General features: G+C 40.1%; 1 protein-coding gene across 1 annotated transcript in view; it reads left to right on the top strand.

The window, feature by feature from the left end:
* LOC105537776 (chromosome unknown open reading frame, human C10orf76) overlaps positions 1–19,237 on the top strand; it is a 234,786-nt gene that overhangs the window by 121,798 nt on the left and 93,751 nt on the right. Inside the window, exon 23 of the mRNA XM_011977448.1 lies at positions 6,632–6,707. Within this exon, the coding sequence (XP_011832838.1) occupies positions 6,632–6,707 (76 nt within the window). The remainder of the gene's footprint in view (positions 1–6,631; positions 6,708–19,237) is intronic.

Here is a 19,237-nt window from a genome sequence, read left to right as displayed (position 1 = left end):
TGAGCCACCGCGCCTGGCCTTCTCTAGCTTCTTAAAAGGTTTTTTTTTTTTTTTTTTCTCCTTATCTTTGGCTTTCAGCAGTGTGATTATGAGATGTCTATGCACAATTTTTCTTTGAGTTCATCCTATTTGGGGTTTGCTGAGCCTCTTGACTTTCAGCAAATTTGGGAAAGTTATTAGCCATTCTTTTTTCACTGGGGGCAGAAACTCTGTCCCAATTTCTGTCTCCTCCTTTTCTGAGACTATAGTATCAGAAAGATTAGACTTTTCGATATTGTCCGATATGTTTCTAAGGCCCTGTCCCTCCCCTCCCCCATTTGTCTCTATTCTTCATATTTAATTATTTCTATTATTCTTTATATTCACTGACTCCTTTGTCAGTCTATTCTGCTTTTAAGCCCATTCAGTGAATTCTTTATTTCACATAGTACATGTTTTACTTCTAAATATTTGTCACCCTGGCTGGAGTGCAGTGGTGTACTCTTGGCTCACTGTAGCCTCAAACTCCTGGGCTCAAGTGATCCTCATACCTGAGCCTTCCAAAGTGCTGGGATTACAAGGCATTAGCCGCTGTGCCCAGCTTTACTTCTAAATATTTTAATTGGTTCTTTGTTATGGCTTCAGTTTCTTTGCTGAACTTCTGTCTTTCCATTCGTTTGAAGTATGTTTACCTTTTCCTCATGGAGCATAGTTATGATAACTGCTTTAAAGTCCTTGATAATTTTAACATCTGTGCCGTCTCAGATATCTGGTTTTTGCCTTTTCTTTTGAGAATTGGTCACATTTTTCTGTTTTATTATATATTCTGGTTCTTTATAAGATGAGTAATTTTGGATTACCTCCTGGACAGTTTTTTTTTTTTTTTTTTTTGAGACAGAGTCTTATTCTGTCACCCAGGCTCGAGTGCAGTGGCTCACTGCAACCTCTGCCTCCTGGGTTCAAGAGATTCTCCAGCCTTATCCTCCCCAGTAGCTGAGATTACAAGTGCCTGCCACCATGCCTGGCTAATTTTTTGTATTTTAGTAGAGATGGGGTTTTGCCATGTTGGCCAGGCTTGTCTTGAATTCCTGACCTCGGGTGATCTGCCTACCTTGGCCTCTCAAAATGCTGGGATTACAGGCATGAGCCACAAGCCTGGCCTCCTCCTGGACATTTTTAATGTTATGTTGTATACACTCAGAGATTAGTTATAATCTTCTGGATTTTTTTTTTCTCTTTTGAGACAGAGTCTTGTTCTGTCACCCAGGCTGGAGTGTCACCCAGGCACGATCTCAGCTCACTGCAACCTCTGCCTCCCACATTCAAGTGATTCTTGTGCCTCGCCTCCGGAGTAGCTGGGATTACAGGCATGCACCACCACGCCTGGTTAAGTTTTGTATTTTTAGTAGAGATGGGGTTTTACCATGTTGGTCAGGCTGGTCTCGAACTCCTGACCTTAGGTGATCCAGCTGCCTCAGCCTCCCAAAGTGCTGGGATTACAAGCGTGAGCCTCTGCGCCTGGCCTAATTTTTGTATTTTTTGTAGAGACAGGGTTTCGGCATGTTGCCCAGGCTGGTCTTGAACTCATGGACTCAAGTAATCCACCCTCCTTGGCCTCCCAAAGTGTTGGGATGGCAGGCATGAGGCACTGCGCCTGGCCTCTCGATTTCTTTCTCCAGAAAGATGAAGCTTGCTTTGGAGTTTTAGCCATCCACACAGTTCCACTATGCAGCTCTGGAACCGGCTGACTCTTGGGGCAAAGATGTAAGAGAAAATAGGAAAAATAAAACCTGGAAACTGAGCCTCTTGTGAGTGCTTCTCCAAGTTTTGACTTCCCTCTATAATCTGTCTGCTTTTGTTTAATTTTCAGAGCCCTCAGATAATTATTTTTCATGTTTTGTCTGGAGTTTTTAGCTGTAATCAGCAGGAGATAAGGCTTTAGTGGGCTTACTCCGCCATATTTTTGTTTAATATAAAATTTTTCTTTCATTATTTTAAAAATCTCATTTCTTTGTTTTCTGGCTTACATAGTTGCTAGTAAGAGGTCTGTTGTTTTCATCTTTGTTTCTCTGTGCATAATATCTTTGTTTTTCTCTGAATGTTTTTTCTTTTTGAGATGGAGTCTCACTCTGTCCCCCAGACTGGAGTGCAGTGGTGCCATCTGGGCTCATTGCAATCTCTTCCTCCTGGGTTCAAGCGATTCTTGTGCCTCAGCCTCCCGAGTAGCTGAGATTACAGGTGTGCACCACCATGCTTGGCTAATTTTTGTATTTTTAGTAGAGACAAGGTTTCACCATATTGGCCAGGCTGGTCTCGAACTCCTGACCTCAGGTGATCCACCCACCTTGGCCTCCCAAAGTACTGGGATTACAAGCATGAGCTACCATGCCTAGCCTCTGAATGCTTTTAATATTTTCTCTTTATCATTGATTTTCAACAATATGATTATCACATGCCTTGGCATGGTTTTCTTTATGTTTATTTTGCTTGGGCTTCTTAGAACTTCTTGAATCTGTACATTTCTAGTTTTCATCAAATGTGGAAATGTTTTGGCTGTGATTTCTTCAAATATGTTTTGTCCCTGCTCTTCTCAGTTTGGACTCTCTCTGTCTATATATATATACACACACACACACACACACACCATATATTATATATATTATATAATATATAATACATATGTATTATATATATATATAGGCTCAAGCAATCCTTCTGCCTTAGCCTTCCAAAGTGCTGAGATTATAGGCATTAGCCACTGTGCTTAGCCATGGGTTTCTTTTTTAATATTTCCATTTCTTTGCTCATCATTTTCAGATTTTCCTCAGTCTTCCTGAATATATGAAACATATTTCTAATAGCTGTTTTAATGTCCTTGTCTTCTCCTTCCATTGTCTTTCTTCATGTCTAGGTCTGTTTCTACTGACTGATTTTCCCTGTGCTTATGCTTCATATTTTTTTTTCTTATGGTTCATATGTTTTTATTTCTTTGCATGCCTGGTTATTTTTGTCATTAGAATTTAGAATTGTGATTTTTATGATGTGGATGCTGGATTTTGTTATGTTTCTTTTATGTAAGATTGTACTTTTTTCTGGAATGTGATTATGTTATGTGGAATCAGTTGGATCTTTTCAGGTTTTGCTTTTAAGGGTTGAGGGTAGATCAAGAGCAACCTTGAATGTAGGCTAGTTTGTCCCATTACAAATGCAGTACCCATTTACAGAACCTGCCTGATACTCCATGTGTTACTAGGTCTTTCCACTCTTGCTGGTGGAAACACAAGTTATTTTCGTTGCGGAGCGTGTCATGAGCTCCTCAGTTTCTTCTCCTTTCCAGTGATTCTTCGCTCTCAGCCTTGGGTAGTTTCTTCTTCTGTACGCATAGATCAGTGTCTGCAAGAAATACAAGGGATCTCCAGAGCTGTCTGTCAAACTCCCTCCTTGCCAGCTTTCTGCCCCACATCCTCTAGATGTCTTGGCCTCTCCAAATGCTGATCTCTGTATCTTCAACTTTGCAAGATTTCTGGCTTCTGTTTAGATTCTTCTTCCCAGCCCTGCAGGATTCACCTTCTTTGTTTTCTTCCTTTTGGGGGATCACAATTCTATATTGCTTGTTTTCCAATGTCTGACAACCACTGTTTCATATGTTTTGTCCAGGTTTCTGTTGTTTAAAGTAGGAGGGTAAGTTATGTCTTATTACTGCATCTTGGCTAGAAGAGGAAAGACTTTTTTTTTTTTTTGAGATGGAGTCTTGCTCTGTTGCCTAGGCTGGAGTGCAGTGGTGCAATCTTGGCTCACTGCAACCTCTGCCTCCAGGGTTAAAGCAATTCTCCTGCCTCAGCCTCCTGAGTAGCTGGGACTACAGGCACATGCCACGACACCCAGCTAATTTTTTTTTTTTTTGGTATTTTTAGTTGAGATGGGGTTTCACCATGTTGGCCAGGCTGGTCTTGAATGCCTGACCTCAAGTGATCCACCCACTTCAGTCTCTCAAAGTGCTGGAATTACAGGCGTGAGCCACTGCGCCCGGCTCACTAAGACATTTTTTGGTAAAGGCACACACTTAATCTTCCTGTTTGGCTGCAGTGAAGTCCACTGTATGGGAAGGACCTCCACAGAAGGTACCCAGAACCATAAATGACGTGTTTTAATCTGTCTTTTATTATTTTTAAAATCAAAGACAATTACCAATACTAAAGAAAAGCATAGAAAATATTTAAAATCTTATAATTCCTTGGTTCTAGTACTACTGCTGTTTTCATTGTTGTATATTAACCCACATGCATACATAGTTCTACAGAGTTGTAATCATGATATCCTTCTAGCTTGTGTTTTTTAAAGTACAATTTGTATTTTTTGTAATTTTCATGTCTCTTTTTAAATGGTTGCATATTATTTTTGTGTACCATAATTTACTACATAAATGATTGCTTTAGTTTGAGACTTTTAGGGAATTTTGAAATAATTTTGTGTTTCAATTTGGTAGCTCAAAAAAGAATGTAAAAACCAATGGCGTTTCCAAAGGAAATGCAGTGATGAGGTCATCTGAGTGCCTGTTCAGTAAGGAACAGAGCTGACAGGGTATTACAGAGAAGTAATCTGTGGACAGAGTTTAATACCTCTGTGAAAATGTGAGGAGGTAAAATTCAGCTCCATTTCATAAACGTCTAGGTTCTACCATCAGAGAACTTGTGATTTTGTGGGGGATCTGGTGAAAAACCAATTCATCTAAATAAATTTCACAATTGAGTTGAACAATACATGTATGGCTTCCTGAAACAATTTTGTTCATGACATGAATAAATTCACACATGCACTCAGTGAAACCTGAGTTCAGACTGTAGAGCTCTAACTTGGAACTATACCAAATTCCCTTGCACTAAATCTTATAAATTAAAAAAGCAGCACTGTTGATGTGTTTTATTAAGCCTTCTGTCTTATCTTCTTTTTCATAAAATTGCATGAATTTATAAACATGAGACATTGCTGAAACAGATGTAGAGCAGCCAGATGAGCTTTCTTTCCCCTATTACAGCCACAGGCGCTCCCCTCTGATTGAGCTGCTGCTATAGCTCTTGAGAATCTTGGGTCAGGCGTACATAGTGATGGTACTCAGCTATGAAGGTCATATACAGATTGGTCACACATTTCTTAATGTTAGTGAGGCCGTACTTTTTTTCTTTTGGGAAAGTCTCAGATACAGTACATTCATTCATTCATTTGGGAGGTAGTCTATTGAAATTAATAATAGCTAAAATTTATTTACTATGTGGCAGGCACTAATCTAAGAACTTTATATACAACAATTCTTTCATATAGGTATTGCTGTTATTCTCTAGTAGGTGGCAGGGGCTGGACTTGGACCCTGACCATTGGCTTCAGAGATCTTGTTCTTCTCTACATAAACGTAGGCTCTTGAGTTGTTTCCCTCCAGGTTTAAATTCCACCTCCACTACTTACAACTTGTATGAATGACTGCAATCAGTTACTGTACTTGTCTCCTCTCAGTCTTGGTTTTCCTCATCTGTATGCTACATTACATATACCTTAACTTGGTCCAGTGCCTGGCGCATAGTAAAGTCTCCATATATTTAGCTCTTATTAATTAGCATTCATTAAAACATACACTTAGAGTGCCTACCATGTGCTTGCTCTTTCAAGGAGCACTTGTGCTGTTTTGTCTCTTTTCTAAAATGGCATAAGTACTTTAATGTGTGACTCTGAAGATCATAGCTGATAGAGGATATATTCAGGTCTGTATTTCTATTATCTTTCCTCTGTGTGTGAGTTTGGAAAAGGGAGAGAATTTGGTCACACAAGGGAAGAACATTCTTGTAGATTCATTTTGTAGGTCACACAGTTAAGTCAGAGGAGCAAAAAAAGGTTAATCTGTTCTCACTCATAGGTGGGAATTGAAAAATAAGAACGCTTGGACACAGGGTGGGGAACATCACACACCAGGGCCTGTCGTGGGGTGGGGGGAGTAGGGAAGGACAACATTAAGAGATATACCTAACATAAACGGCAAGTTAATTGGTGCAGCACACCAACATGGCACATATATACGTATGTAACAAACCTGCACGTTGTGCACATGTACCCTAGAACTTAAAGTATAATTTAAAAAGAAAAAAAAGGTTAATCCTTGATTGACACATGACCATCCTATATGTGGATGTGTCCTGTTTGACTGAGTTTATATGTTAAGGAGTTTATACATATACATAGAGCAGGAAGGGACATCAACTAAACCAGCCAGTTATACTAAATCAGCACCCCCACCATTAGGGAAATGATAAATATGGCAACCAGGTTACCCTCACATCACCACCCCAGTGTAGATTGTAAATGCATGCAAAAATTAAGTTATGGAACCCTGTTAGCAGAGGGGAGGGAAAACCTAAGGCAGAGAAGGAGTAGAGTATTTTGATAGAAAGTGAAAAGAAGTTAGAGAAAAAACTCGAGTGAAAATAGTTGAGAGAATTCTATAAGCCCTTGTATTTTTATCTAAGCTGAGGATGTTTTTAACAGAAGATTGGCATAGGCTTTGTTTGGTTATTCTGAGAGTGCTATTCTGAGATGTGTCTTCATTCCTCATGTTTGTGTTTTATGCCGGGGATTTGACAGATCTGTGTTCTTTCCTTCTTTGCAGTCCTGAGGCTTTCTACCAATGCAGGCCAGTGGAAGGAAGCAGCTAGCAAGGTGACCCATGCATTGGTTAATATCAGGTAAGGAATGAGAAATATCTCTTGCAGAGTTCCTTGGCTCTTCCTTAAGTTTATTGTACCTTTCTAAGTAGAGTGTGTTAAACACTACTACTATTTTAAGGCTTGATGTCTGTAGGAGTGGAAGAAAAATTGTCGTACTTGATCAGGAAAAGCAGGAGTACACGAGGATTTTATTTTATCATATTGAAACAGCTCAGAGTGCTGGCTGTTCTGTGAATTTTTTTACTGAGAGATGGTTACAAGCCCTTTTCAGGCATGCTAGTTGCCAGAGTGTTCTGTGTATAGGTCATCTGAAAGCTTTTCTCCAAAGATTTTCCGCTTTTCTCCATGCCTTCAGTGAATAATTCATGGAGATCTAGAATGTTGACCTTTTACTTTACGTGACTGTTTCTATTTATGGTAAACAGAGGCAAATGGAGTCCATGGGGTTGAGTCATTTTAGGTTGCTTATGAAACAGCAAGGCAATTACAGAGTGCCATATGTATTGGATAAAGTTGTGTTAGGCATGGAGTTGGTCAGGGTCTTGAGGAGGCACCACCCATGCGCTGGTGTGAGCTGTTGGTAAATGGAGAGGAGAAAGTGCTTTCACCATTGGGAAACCTAAATTCGACTTTTTTTCTGTTCCTTGCTCCCTTTGTGCCTATGATTTTTTGTTTTCTCAACAGTTATTACATTGTTCTTATAAACAATTGAAAAATTAACATTGAGTAAAAGGCAAATCCAACAGATGGGGAACTTGATTTAGCTCCAGATGTAAGACTTGCCAGACATTCCTAGTAATAGTAATGCACATTTACAACTTGGTATAGATTCTAATGTGTGACATAGCTGGTCTCTGATTTTTTTTTCCTATATCTTTTCTTTCTTTTTATTTAAATGTAAAATGTCCTGTCCCTGCAGTGATTTACTACCATGTTTGGCACATCTGGGCATAAAAGGAGAAGTGTGAAATGTGTGTGTTAGGAGGACTGGGATGAGGGAGCATGGGGTGAGATGTGCTAACAAGATTGCAGTGAAGGTTGATCTGCCTTACCTGTCCCCAGAGTCATTTTGCGTCAAACACAATTTTATAAATCTCACAAATAAATGCATATCCGCACCTAGCAAATAATCCAGATACTGTGATGAGGCCTTATGATAAATGCAATTTTCTGTAAGAATCAGAAATTACAAACTGCCTTCTCCCAAATATCCCTTTATGACCCAAGGGCAGCATGACAAATGTGGGTGTTTGAATGAAGCACCAGGTTCTGGGCTAGGGTATGAAGTGCATATGGGTATAATTTATGTTGTGTTGACTTATTCATGTATTTATGTAGGCCTTCCAGGCAGCTCCTTTTCCTGTGGGGCCTGTTTCCTTGATCATAGTCCTTTATACTTGCCTTATCTTCTACTTTGTTGCTTTTCCTTTTGGTGGTTTCTGGCTTGGCTGCTGTCCCTGTTCTTCCCAAGGGCCATCAAGCAGCTAATTTAAGTTTTTGACCTATCCTTTTTCCAACAGCTAAGAAAGGACTGGGCTGAGCCTTGTTACCATGTAACCTCTTTCTTCTCTTTGTATGACTATCAGGCCTATACCTTCATTTTCATTCCTTAAATTTCTCTGATTAACTTGCTGCAATAATCACATCATTTTTACTATTGCTAATAATCTGACTCAGTATACATCTAAAGTAGCAAAAAGATCCAGTCATGGACAGGCTCAGTGGCTCATGCCTGTAATCCTAGACCTTTGGGAGGCAGAGGTGGGAGGATCACTTTATTCCAGGAGTTCAAGACCAGCCTGGCCAACATAGTGAGACCCTGTCTCTAAAAAACAAAATAAACAGAGATTAGCTGGGCATAGTGGCACATGCCTGTGGTCCCAGCTGCTGAGGAGCCTGAGGTGGGAGGATCATTTGAGCCCAGGAGGTCAGGTTGAGGCTGCAGTGAGCCCCAGATCATGCCACTGCTCTGCAGCCTGGGTAACAGAGTGAGGCCCTGTCTCAAAACAAACAAATCATTTTTTTGAAGAGATTATTGGAAAGGAGTGATTGAATGTCACCACAGTAAGGCCAGATCAGGGAAAAATACAGGTGGTACTAAGCCTGCAAAAGTCTACCGTTTTTTTTTCTGACATCTATTCTTACTTATTAAATGCCAGACTTTGTGCTGCTCTTTCTTACATTACCTTCTTTAATCTTCAAACTTTATAGGGTATATTATATACTTTTAAAAATATACTTTTTCCCAGTGAAGAAACTGAGTCTTAAAGATGTTGTATATTGTGGAAGTCCCCATATTTGTTCCTTGGCAAAGCTGAGAATTAATAATAGGTCCTCCTCCTCCTCCTCCTTCTTCTTCCTTCTTCTTCCTCTTCCTCTTCCTCCTCTTCTTCCCCTTCCTCCTCTTCTTTCCCTTCCTCCTCTTCTTTCCCTTCCTCCTCTTCTCCCCCTTCCTCTTCCTCCCCTTCCTATTCTTCCCCTTCCCCTTCCCCATCTTTCTTCCTTTTTTTTGAGACAGGGTCTGACTGTGTCACTCAGGCTGGAGTGCAATGGTGCGATTTCTGCTCACTGCAGCCTCCGCTTCCCAGACTCAAGCAATCTTCCCACCTCAGCCTCCCAAGTAGCTGGGACTATAGGCACGTGCCACCACACCTAGCTAATTTTTGTATTTTTTTGTAGAGATGGGGTTTCACCATGTTGCCCAGGCCGATCTCAAAACTCCTGAGCTCAAATGATCCACCTGCCTTGGCCTCCCAAAGTGCTGGGATTACAGGCGTAATTAGGCTGAGCCACCATGCCCAGCCTAATCCTAGGTCTTCTAAGTCCAAGTTCAGGGCTGCTCTTTCTTGCAAACCATAATACCTCCTTCTGTAAAGCTGCATTGAAGACTAACATGGAGGGGTAAACAGAAAACTCACCATGATGTATTGAAAGGAATATGGAAATTTGAGTTGGAAAAACTGTATTTTTTTCTTTTGTCTCTACCACTTACTGTGAGTTACTTAGCTTCTGTGAACCTCTATCCACCATCTGTAAAGTGGAGCTGATGGTGATAGCAACTATTTCACCAGGTAGCGGTTGTGAGAATTATATGACGTAATGCATATGAAAGCTCCTGGTGAACTATAAAATACTGGTTATTTCACTTGTGTCTTCAAGGTTCATTCCTGTTGTAGCATGTGTCAGAATTCCCTTCCTTTTTAGGGTGAATAATATTCCTCTGTCTGTATATACCACATTTTGCTTATCCATTCATCTGTTGATGGACACTTGAGTTGCTTCTACTTTTTGGTTATTATAAATAATGCTGCTATGAACATGGGTATACAAGTATCTGTTTGAGACCCCATTTTCACTTTTTGGGGACATATCCTCAGAAGAGGAATTGCTGTGTCATATGATAATTCTATATTTAATTTTTTGAGAAATTGTCATAGTGTGTTTTTTTTTTTTTTTTTGGTTTAGCATTTTGACCCTTCCTTAGAGTAGTTCCTAAGTACATCTTCAGTTTTCCTCTTTTTTTTTTTTTTTTTTGAGATGGAGTCTCACTCTGTTGCCCAGGCTAGAGTGCAGTGGCATGATCTCTGCTCACTACAATCTCTGCCTCTTAGATTCAAGTGATTCTCCTGCCTTAGCCTCCTGAGTAGCTGGGATTACAGGCACGCACCACTATGCCCGGCTAATTTTTGTATTTTTAGTAGAGATGGGGTTTTTACCTTGTTGGCCAGGCTGGTCTCAAACTCCTGACCTTGTGATCCACCCACGTCGGCCTCCCAAAGTGCTAGGATTACAGGCATGAGCCACCGCACCTGGCCCATTTTTCTTTTCTATAAAAGTTAAGATATTACCTTAACCTTGAGAGATGTTTTGCTTTCCTTGGTAGGGAGAACTTGATGTTTGAATGAGGGTAGTCCAGGGAGTTTTCTTTTTTCAGTCAGTATTCTCTTAGCAGAGAGCAAAAAATAGTATGACTTGTAAGTGTGTACTCCAGTGAACCAATGGTAATGAGTGCTGCCTTAGGCTCCTTTGCCTTTTCGCTAATAGCTTGTGTTAGATACCCATGACACTACTTTCTGTGGTTTAGAAAACAAGAACCTGTGTCAGAAAATCTGACCTGTGGTTATCCAGGAATACTGTGGGGTATTTAACACCAAGTTGATGATCAAGGATAGAGATATAAATGCTTAGCAGTAAAATTCTGATGTTGTGCAGCATTTGCTTCTGCTGTTTATAAAAGGTATTTGTGCTGATCCCACATCTCAAAAGGATTTTTAAGGCAGAGTGAACAAACTCTTAGCCACCTCTTCTGTAGTATGTTCTTTAATAACCATAAGAAGGGCTTGGGTTGCATGTGAAGTCTTCAGACACCTAACAGCTGTGAGGCCTTCCAGACTAGTTTGCCAGTTGACGATATCTCCAAATTATGTCTTTGAGATCTGGAATGCAGTGCATCTAATGACTACCATAATGTTGTGTCTCCCCAGCAGGTGAAAGGCAGCAGGAAGGCTGTAGACCTTTCTGTTCTAAGAATACTTAGTTTAGATTGTGACAGTGAAAGTTAAAAGTACTTCGACACACTCGAAGCCTAAATTTGCTCAAGTGTCAGTCTTTTGCTTTTCACTTGTCTTTCATGGCCTAGTCATGCTAGTTCTTTAACTGTCAAAGTTATTTATGTTTAAACAATTTGCCTCTCCCCGTTTGATCCTTCAGTGAGATTCTTAAAATGCAGCTGCTTAGAAACTGCTGTTTTTATTGGAACACAAACAGGACCCTGTATGTTTTCCTCTCTATAGGAGAGTTGTGTCATTGCTTTGCTATACCAAAAAAAAAAAAATACATATATATATATATATAGCTCCACCTTTGAGATTCCACTTGTTGGTGTAATTGTTGCTTCAGCTGCTTCCACAGATCTAATGGTTCACAAAGGAGTACTTTGAGGGGCCAGTGCAGGGCTGCTTGGTGAACTGCAGCACAGTAATGGAGTCTTGGTTTAGGAGATTCAGACATTGTAATTAAATTGTAAGATTTTTAGTTGGGGGCTGCTGTGTTTTAGATGAGTGTGACTTTAGTATCTAAAACCCCTCCTAAACTTATCCCAAAATTTGGGAACTTTTTGCCTGAAGACTTACATGCTAAATATTTCCTGCCAACACTTGGCAGGCAATCCCAGTGAAGTCTTGTACTTTAGGAAGATGTCTGCTATTAACCTTATTAGTCAAAAGAGACTAAAGTCTGACCTTCATCTAACCAAACAACTTTCAGGGTAAGTAATTTGAGGCCCTTAATGAATCTCTTCAAATAAAAATTTTAATGCTTTACACTTAATGAGCATTTTGTTAGGACCAAGTTCAAAATCCTATTCTCTGATTGCTCACAGAAAGAAATAGTGACTGAATCACACTGCAAGTAGGTGATTCTCCTGATCTGTAATTTTCTTAAGGTGGATAGGTTTTAACTATGGTTAATGTATTAACTTTTTTCTTAATTTGGAATGCCTTAAGCTGAAGTTCAGTATTTCTTCAAGAATGACTTTTCAGACTGTTAGAATTAGTGACAAGCCTGGGGTTTGGAATGAGAATTTAGTGTATTTCTTTTAAATCTCTTAATTGTTCACCTAGCGAGTTTGCTTCCTGTCTTCCTGTTCAATTCATGGTCTTTTTGTTCCAGTGCCAAAATGGTCCCCTCACCCACCCTTCTTTCTTGCTTATGTAGCTGTTTTCTTTCACCCTAAAAAACACTCTTACCCTCATACATGGGTGCACACATGTGTGCGTGCACAGACACACACACATGGTTAAGTGTACACTGCTGGGAAGGCTAAGGAACAAGAATAGCTTTCAGCAGTCTCTGAGATAATGGGGTTATTGAGTATAATATCCTTTGAAATAGGCTGTGTGCAGAATTCTGAATGTCACAGGAAATAAGACTTCAAGCAGTAATCACTGTCTATAGCAAAGTTAGGGTTAGGAAGGAATGTGAAGTCTCATCCAGCCAAAATCTCCCCAACTTCCTTTGCCCACTCACCTGTTTGGGCCAAAATCTTTGCCAAATTGCTATAGTTCACTTAACAAAGTGGATACCAATGAGAGAGAAGGAGTTTCATGCCCAGGCACTTCAGCTGAAGGATGCAACTTAGTCTAGTGAAAAGTAAATGTGGACTAAAATGATTAATGATAGAAGCAGAGCCATTGGGCTGTTGACTCTTGAATAGCAGGGAATACATGAACATAATCTTCTATTCTGCAGTTGTCTGCTCTGAGGTGGCAAGTAAGCTCAGATGATCTCCACTGAGTTAGAATTTATCAATAATGACCTTTTTTTTTTTCTGTTAATCAGACCCTGCTGATCTCCCATTAGAGAAAATGAAAAGCATTATACAGATTAAAACAAAGCACCAAAATGAAGCTGGTATAATATTGTTTACCCAATGACTGGGAGCATTATGTATCATTCTAATGGTCACTGTTCCCTAATCTTTTAAGACTACAGCTAGAATTGAAAAACCAAACACTGAATCCCATGTGGTTAATCATCTGTTTTACCCTAGTTTGGTTTATGCTGCAAAATGAAGTTTTACAATAGGTCATAGGTGGACTTGAGGAACTGCAGTGCAGTAAAGAAGTCGTGGCAAGGCGCAGTGGCTCACGCCTGTAATCCCAGCACTTTGGGAGGCCGAGGGGAGCGGATCCTAAGGTCAGGAGATCGAGACCATCCTGGCTAACACGGTGAAACCCTATCTCTACTAAAAATACAAAAAATTAGCCGGGCGTGGTGATGGATGCCTGTAGTCCCAGCTACTCGGGAGGCTAAGGCAGAGAATGTCATGAACCCGGGAGGTGGAGCTTGCCGTGAGCCGAGATCGAGCCACTGTACTCTAGCCTGGGCGAAGGAGAAAGAAAGAAAAAAAAGTCTTAGTTTAGGAGATTCAGACATTCGTAATTAAATATTAAGATTTTTAGCTGGGGGCTGCTGTGTTTTAGATGAGTGTGACTTTAGCGTCTAAACCCCCTCCTAAACTTATCCTGGAATTTTCTTAGAGTCTTTTTCTACATTTGCCCTATTTTTTTTTTTTTACTTGTGATAAAAATACACATAACATAAAATTTACCATTTTAACGATTTTTTAAAAATTGAGATGGAGTCTTGCTCTGTTGCCCAGGCTGGAGTGCAGTGGTGCAGTCTCAGCTCACTGCAAGCTCCGCCACCCGGGTTCACACCATTCTCCTGCCTCAGCCTCCCGTGTAGCTGGGACTCTACAGGCGCCCGCCACCACGCCCGGCTAATTTTTTGTATTTTTAGTAGAGACGGGGTTTCACCATGTTAGCCAGGATGGTCTCGGTCTCCTGACTTCGTAATGCCCCCGCCTCAGCCTCCCAAAGTGCTGGGATTACAGGCGTGAGCCACCGCGCCGGGCCCATTTTAACGATTTTGAAGTGTACAGTTTAGTGGTAAGTACATTAACATTGTTGCACAACCATCACCAACATCCATCTCCAGGGCTACTTCTTTTTCTTCAACTGAAACTTTGTGCTCATTAAATATAAACTCCCTGTTCCCTCCTCCCAGCCTCTGGCTATTATCATTCTGTTTTCTGTTTCTATGAATTTGACTATTTTAGGAACTTTATATAAGAGGAATTACAAAATGTTTGTCCTTCGTGACTGGATTATTTTGCCTAATATAATATTCTCAAGGTTCATCCATGTTGTAGCATGTAGCAGAATTCCCTTTTTAAGGATGAATAATTTTGCATTGTATGAATATGCCACATTTTGTTTCTCCATTTTCATGGTAACGGACACTTGGGTTGCTTCCACCTTTTAGCTATTGTGACTAATGCTGGTGTGAACATGAGTGTATGTAAATCTCTTTGAGACTCTGCTTTCATTTCTTTTGGGTATGTACCCAGAAGTGTTATTGCTGAATCATATGGTAATTCTCTGTATAACCTTTTGAGTAACTGCCACTCAAAGTGGCTGCACCATGTTACTTTCCAATTTCTTCACTTTCTTCCCAACATTTGTTTTCTGTTTCTGTTTTTGTTTTTTGTTCTGCCTCTCTCCTGTTTTCCGTTTTTTGGTTACTAGCCATCCCAGTGGGTGTGAAGTGGTGTCCTCATAGTGATTTTAATTTCATTTTTTTTAATGACTGGTGATGTTGAGCATCTTTTTATATACTTATTGGCCATTTGTGTATCTTCTTTGGAGAAATGTCTATTGAAGTCTTCTGCTCATTTTTTAATGGAATTTTTGATTTTTTGTTGTTGAGTTTTAGGAGTTCTTTATATATTCTAGATATTAATTCATTATCAGATATATAATGTGCAGACATTTTCTCCCATTCCATGGGTTGCTTTTCATTTCATTGATGGTGTCCTTCGATGCACAAGTTTTTAATTTTGATGAAATTTAACTTAGCTATTGTTTTGCTTGTTGCTTATGTTTTTGTTATCACATCCAAGAAGTCATTGCCAAATCCAGTGTCATCAGGTTTTCTCCCATGTTTTCTTCTAAGAGTTTTATGTTCTTTCAGCCCTTACATTTAGGTCCTTGATCCTTTTTTGTTTTTTGAGGTAGGGTCTTGCCACATTGCCCAGGCTCATCTTGAACTCCTGGGCTCAATTGATCCTCCTGCCTGAGCCTCCCTAGTAGCAAGGACTACAGGTATACACCACTACATGCAGCTTCCTTTGATCCATTTTGAGTGACTTTTTATATATGATATAAAGTAAGCATCCAACTTCATTTTTGGGCACATGGATATCCAGTTTCCCTAATGCCCACTGCTTTTTTTTTTTTTTTTTTTTTTGACAGACTTTTGTTCTTGTTGCCCAGGCTGGAGTGCAATGGTGCAGTCTTGGCTCACTGCAACCTCCACCTCTTGGGTTCAAGCGATTCTTCTGCCTCAGTCTCCCGAGTAGCCGGGATTATCGGTGCCCGCCACCACACCCGCCTAATTCTTTTGTATTTTTAGTAGAGACAGGGTTTCACCATGTTGGCCAGTCTGGTCTTGAACTACTGACCCTCAGGTATAAGCCTCGGCCTCCCAAAGTGTTGGGATTACAGGCATGAACCATCGCACCTGACCCCCACTGCTTTTCTGAGATAACCACAGCTCAAATTTCTTAACTTGTAATCAGGCTGAATTTGGAACTTAACTGATAAGGGATAGAAATGGAGCCTCTCCTGTTTTTTCCTATATATTTCCATTCCTTTTTGTTTTTTAGGTTTGCTCATCCCTCTTCTGTTTAAGGGATAGCATAATGTAGTGGTTAAGAGTAGGAACTCTAGAGTCAGGTTGTCTGAGTTTGAGTCCCTGCTGTACCATTACTTTGGACAAGTTATTTAACCATTCTTTCCTTTTCTCAGCTATAAAGTGAGGATAACAATGAACCTATATCATCATTGAGATTATTAAATGACAGTATATATAAAGCATGTAGAATACTGCCTGGCACATATTCAGTGCTATATACATGTTTATTATTATTGTCTTTAAAAAATTGTTGTCCTGATCGTGCAAGTCTGGGAACCTTATCAGCCCCTTCCATACCCAACTTTGTTCAGTCCTTTTTCCGTAGTCATGTGGACTTAGTAGGGACCAGAGATACAAAATAATATTTATTTACAAGCTGACATCAGGGGCAATACTGGAACTTCAGCTGTCAACCTGTGCCTTTGCATCATTGATGGGAAAATAGTTTGGGTGGGGAGAGTTTGTGTTTTCTATCACTTTCAGTCCTTTGAGGAGATGTTTGACCATGCAACCTTGGCTATATCATTGTGGTAAAAGAATGCCCCCAAAACGAATACACATATACCTGAGAGGCTATTAACCAACATGTTCTTATCTTTGGTTGGCAGGATTATAGGTGGTTTTATAGGTTGGTACAAAAGTAATGGCAAAACCGCAATTACTTTTGCACCAACCTAATAAGTTTTTGTTCTTGTATTTTAATTTATTAAAACATTTAGCTGTGAACTTTTTTTGTAGATACTCTTTAACAGATTGAAGAAAGTCCTTTCTGTTCTTAGTTTGTTGGGTGTTTTTATCATCAAAGGGTGTTGGATTTTGTCAAATGCTTTTTCTGCTTCTATTGAGACCATTGTGTGGTTTCTATTTCTTATTCTATTGATAAAACATACTACGGCCGAGGTGGGTGGATCACAAGGTCAGGAGATTGAGACCATCCTGGCTAACATGGTGAAACCCCGTCTCTACTAAAAACCAAAAAATTAGTTGGGCGTGGTGGCGGGCACCCGTAGTCCCAGCTACTCGGGAGGCTGAGGCAGGAGAATGGTGTAAACCCAGGAGGCAGAGCTTGTGGTGAGCTGAGATCGCGCCAATGTGCTCCAGCCTGGGTGACAGAGCAAGACTCCGTCTCAAAAAAATACGTAATAATAAATAAATACTACATTAATTGATTTTCAGATGTTAAACCTTGCATTCCTGGGATAAATCCTACTTGGTCATGGTGTATAATTTTTATATTTTGCAGGATTCAGTTTGCTAGTACAGGATGAGCATCTCAAATCTGAAAATCTGAAATCTGAAATGCTCTAAAATCTGAAACTTTTTGAGCACCAGCATGATGCTTAAGGGAAATGCTCATTGGAACAATTTGTGTTTCAGATTTCTGGATTAGGGATGCTCAGCTGGTAAGTATAATGCAAATATCCAAAATTAAAAAAAAAAAATCTGAAACCTAAAACTCTTCTGGTCCCAAGCATTTTGGATAAGGATATTCAGCCTTTGTTTTATGTCCATATGCAATATCTGCAGACCAAAGAAGTATTGCTATTTCATTTTTTGTTCCTCTGATCCTTCTTTATTGCTTTCTTTGCATTAAGTGAATATTTTCTAAAAAGCATTTTTATTGCTTTAATGATTTTTCTCACTGTTTTTTGAGTTATTTCCTTAGTGCTTGCTCTAGGGCTTAGTATGCATATCTTAATTTATCAGAATTAGCTTCAGATTTATACTAAATTAATTCCAGTGAAATATAGAAATGTTACTCTTATGCAACTCTAAATAACATACACACACAACACCCACTTCAATAAACTTTATTTGTAGAGGACACTCTTTCCTGAGAAAGTGAGGACCCACTAGAAACAGGACTCTAATTTTGTCCACTTTATCATTTCTGGAGCAAGGACTAGATGATAGTGGGGAAAAAGTCTGTATTTAGATTTTAGATACATACATTTCCTTTGTGGGAGATTTTCTCACATGTAGGTGTTAAACACAGCATTTTAGATCCTGCTCTATTCCTTGGTGAGCTAATAGCCCACAACTATTTCTTTTCCTGTACTCAAAATGTGAGCAGTCAGTGCTCATTGGCTCTTAAGGTCTGCATATTGAGCTTTATGGCAAAGTACAGGTACAAAAGTAACAGGAATAATAGGGGAAGAATTGTTTTGGGGGTATACAATTTTGAAAGGACACAGTACTTTGATATGTGTCAAAAACAAAGGAGTTGTTAGGTGTGTTCCTTTGTGTCTAGAGTCTTTAGGACTAGAGTCGAGTTCCTTTATGGTTTGTAGAAGACATTCTTATACCGTGCTCTGTCTTTTTAAAAATTTATTTTATTGGCCAGGTGTGGTGGCTCATGCCTGTAATCCCAGCACTTTGGGAGGCTGAGGCTGGTGAATCACCTGAGGTCAGGAGTTCAAGACCAGCCTGGCCAACATGATGAAACTCCGTCTCTACTAAAAATACAAAAATTAGCCAGGCATGGTGGTGAGTGCCTGTAATCCCAGCTACTTGGGAGGCTGAAGCAGGAGAATGGCTTGAACCTGGGAGATGGAGGTTGCAGTGAGCCGAGATCGCACCATTGCATTCCAGCCTGGGCAACAAGAGCGAAAAAACTCTGTCTCAAACAAAAACAAAAATAAAAAACAACAACAACAAAATATTTTATTGTATTGTATTTTTTGTTTGTTTTACTTTTAGAGACAAGGCCTCTCTCTGTTGCCCGGGCTGGAGTGCAGTGGCGTAATCATAGCTCTTTGCAGCCTCAAACTCTGGGGCTCAAGTGATCCTCCCGCCTTAGCCTTCTAAGTAGCTGGGACTATAAGCATGTGCCACTGTGCCTGGCTTGTGCCCTGTCTTTTGAATCTAATTTTCTCCCACTAAGGTAGGGCCTGCCGATTGTGGCCTGTTTTTATTGGCTCAAATTAGGAACTATTTCTAGCATATTGCTCCTGGGAGAAAAGGAGTCAATTTGAACTCAGCCCTCTGTCCTGAATGAAGCTACCGGACTGTGAAAAAGATCTCTTTAGTGGTTCTGGGTACATTCTCTGAGAGTAACAGTTGAAGCCTTGTAGATATGGGGCCTCACCCTGTGTAAAGTCTCAGATTTTATTTTATTTTTTTATTTTTTTATTTTTTATTTTTTGAGACAGAGTCTCGCTCTGCCGCCCAGGCTGGAGTGCAGTGGCGTGATCTTGGCTCACTGCAAGCTCCGCCTCCCGGGTTCACGCCATTCTCCTGCCTCAGCCTCCCGAGTAGCTGGGACTACAGGTGCCTGCCACCTCGCCCGG

Source organism: Mandrillus leucophaeus, unplaced genomic scaffold (assembly GCF_000951045.1).
Source record: "Mandrillus leucophaeus isolate KB7577 unplaced genomic scaffold, Mleu.le_1.0 Scaffold18, whole genome shotgun sequence".
Taxonomy (NCBI): Eukaryota; Metazoa; Chordata; class Mammalia; order Primates; family Cercopithecidae; genus Mandrillus; species Mandrillus leucophaeus.
Note: the sequence above shows the minus strand (reverse complement) of the source record. Positions and strands in the feature narration are given on the sequence as shown.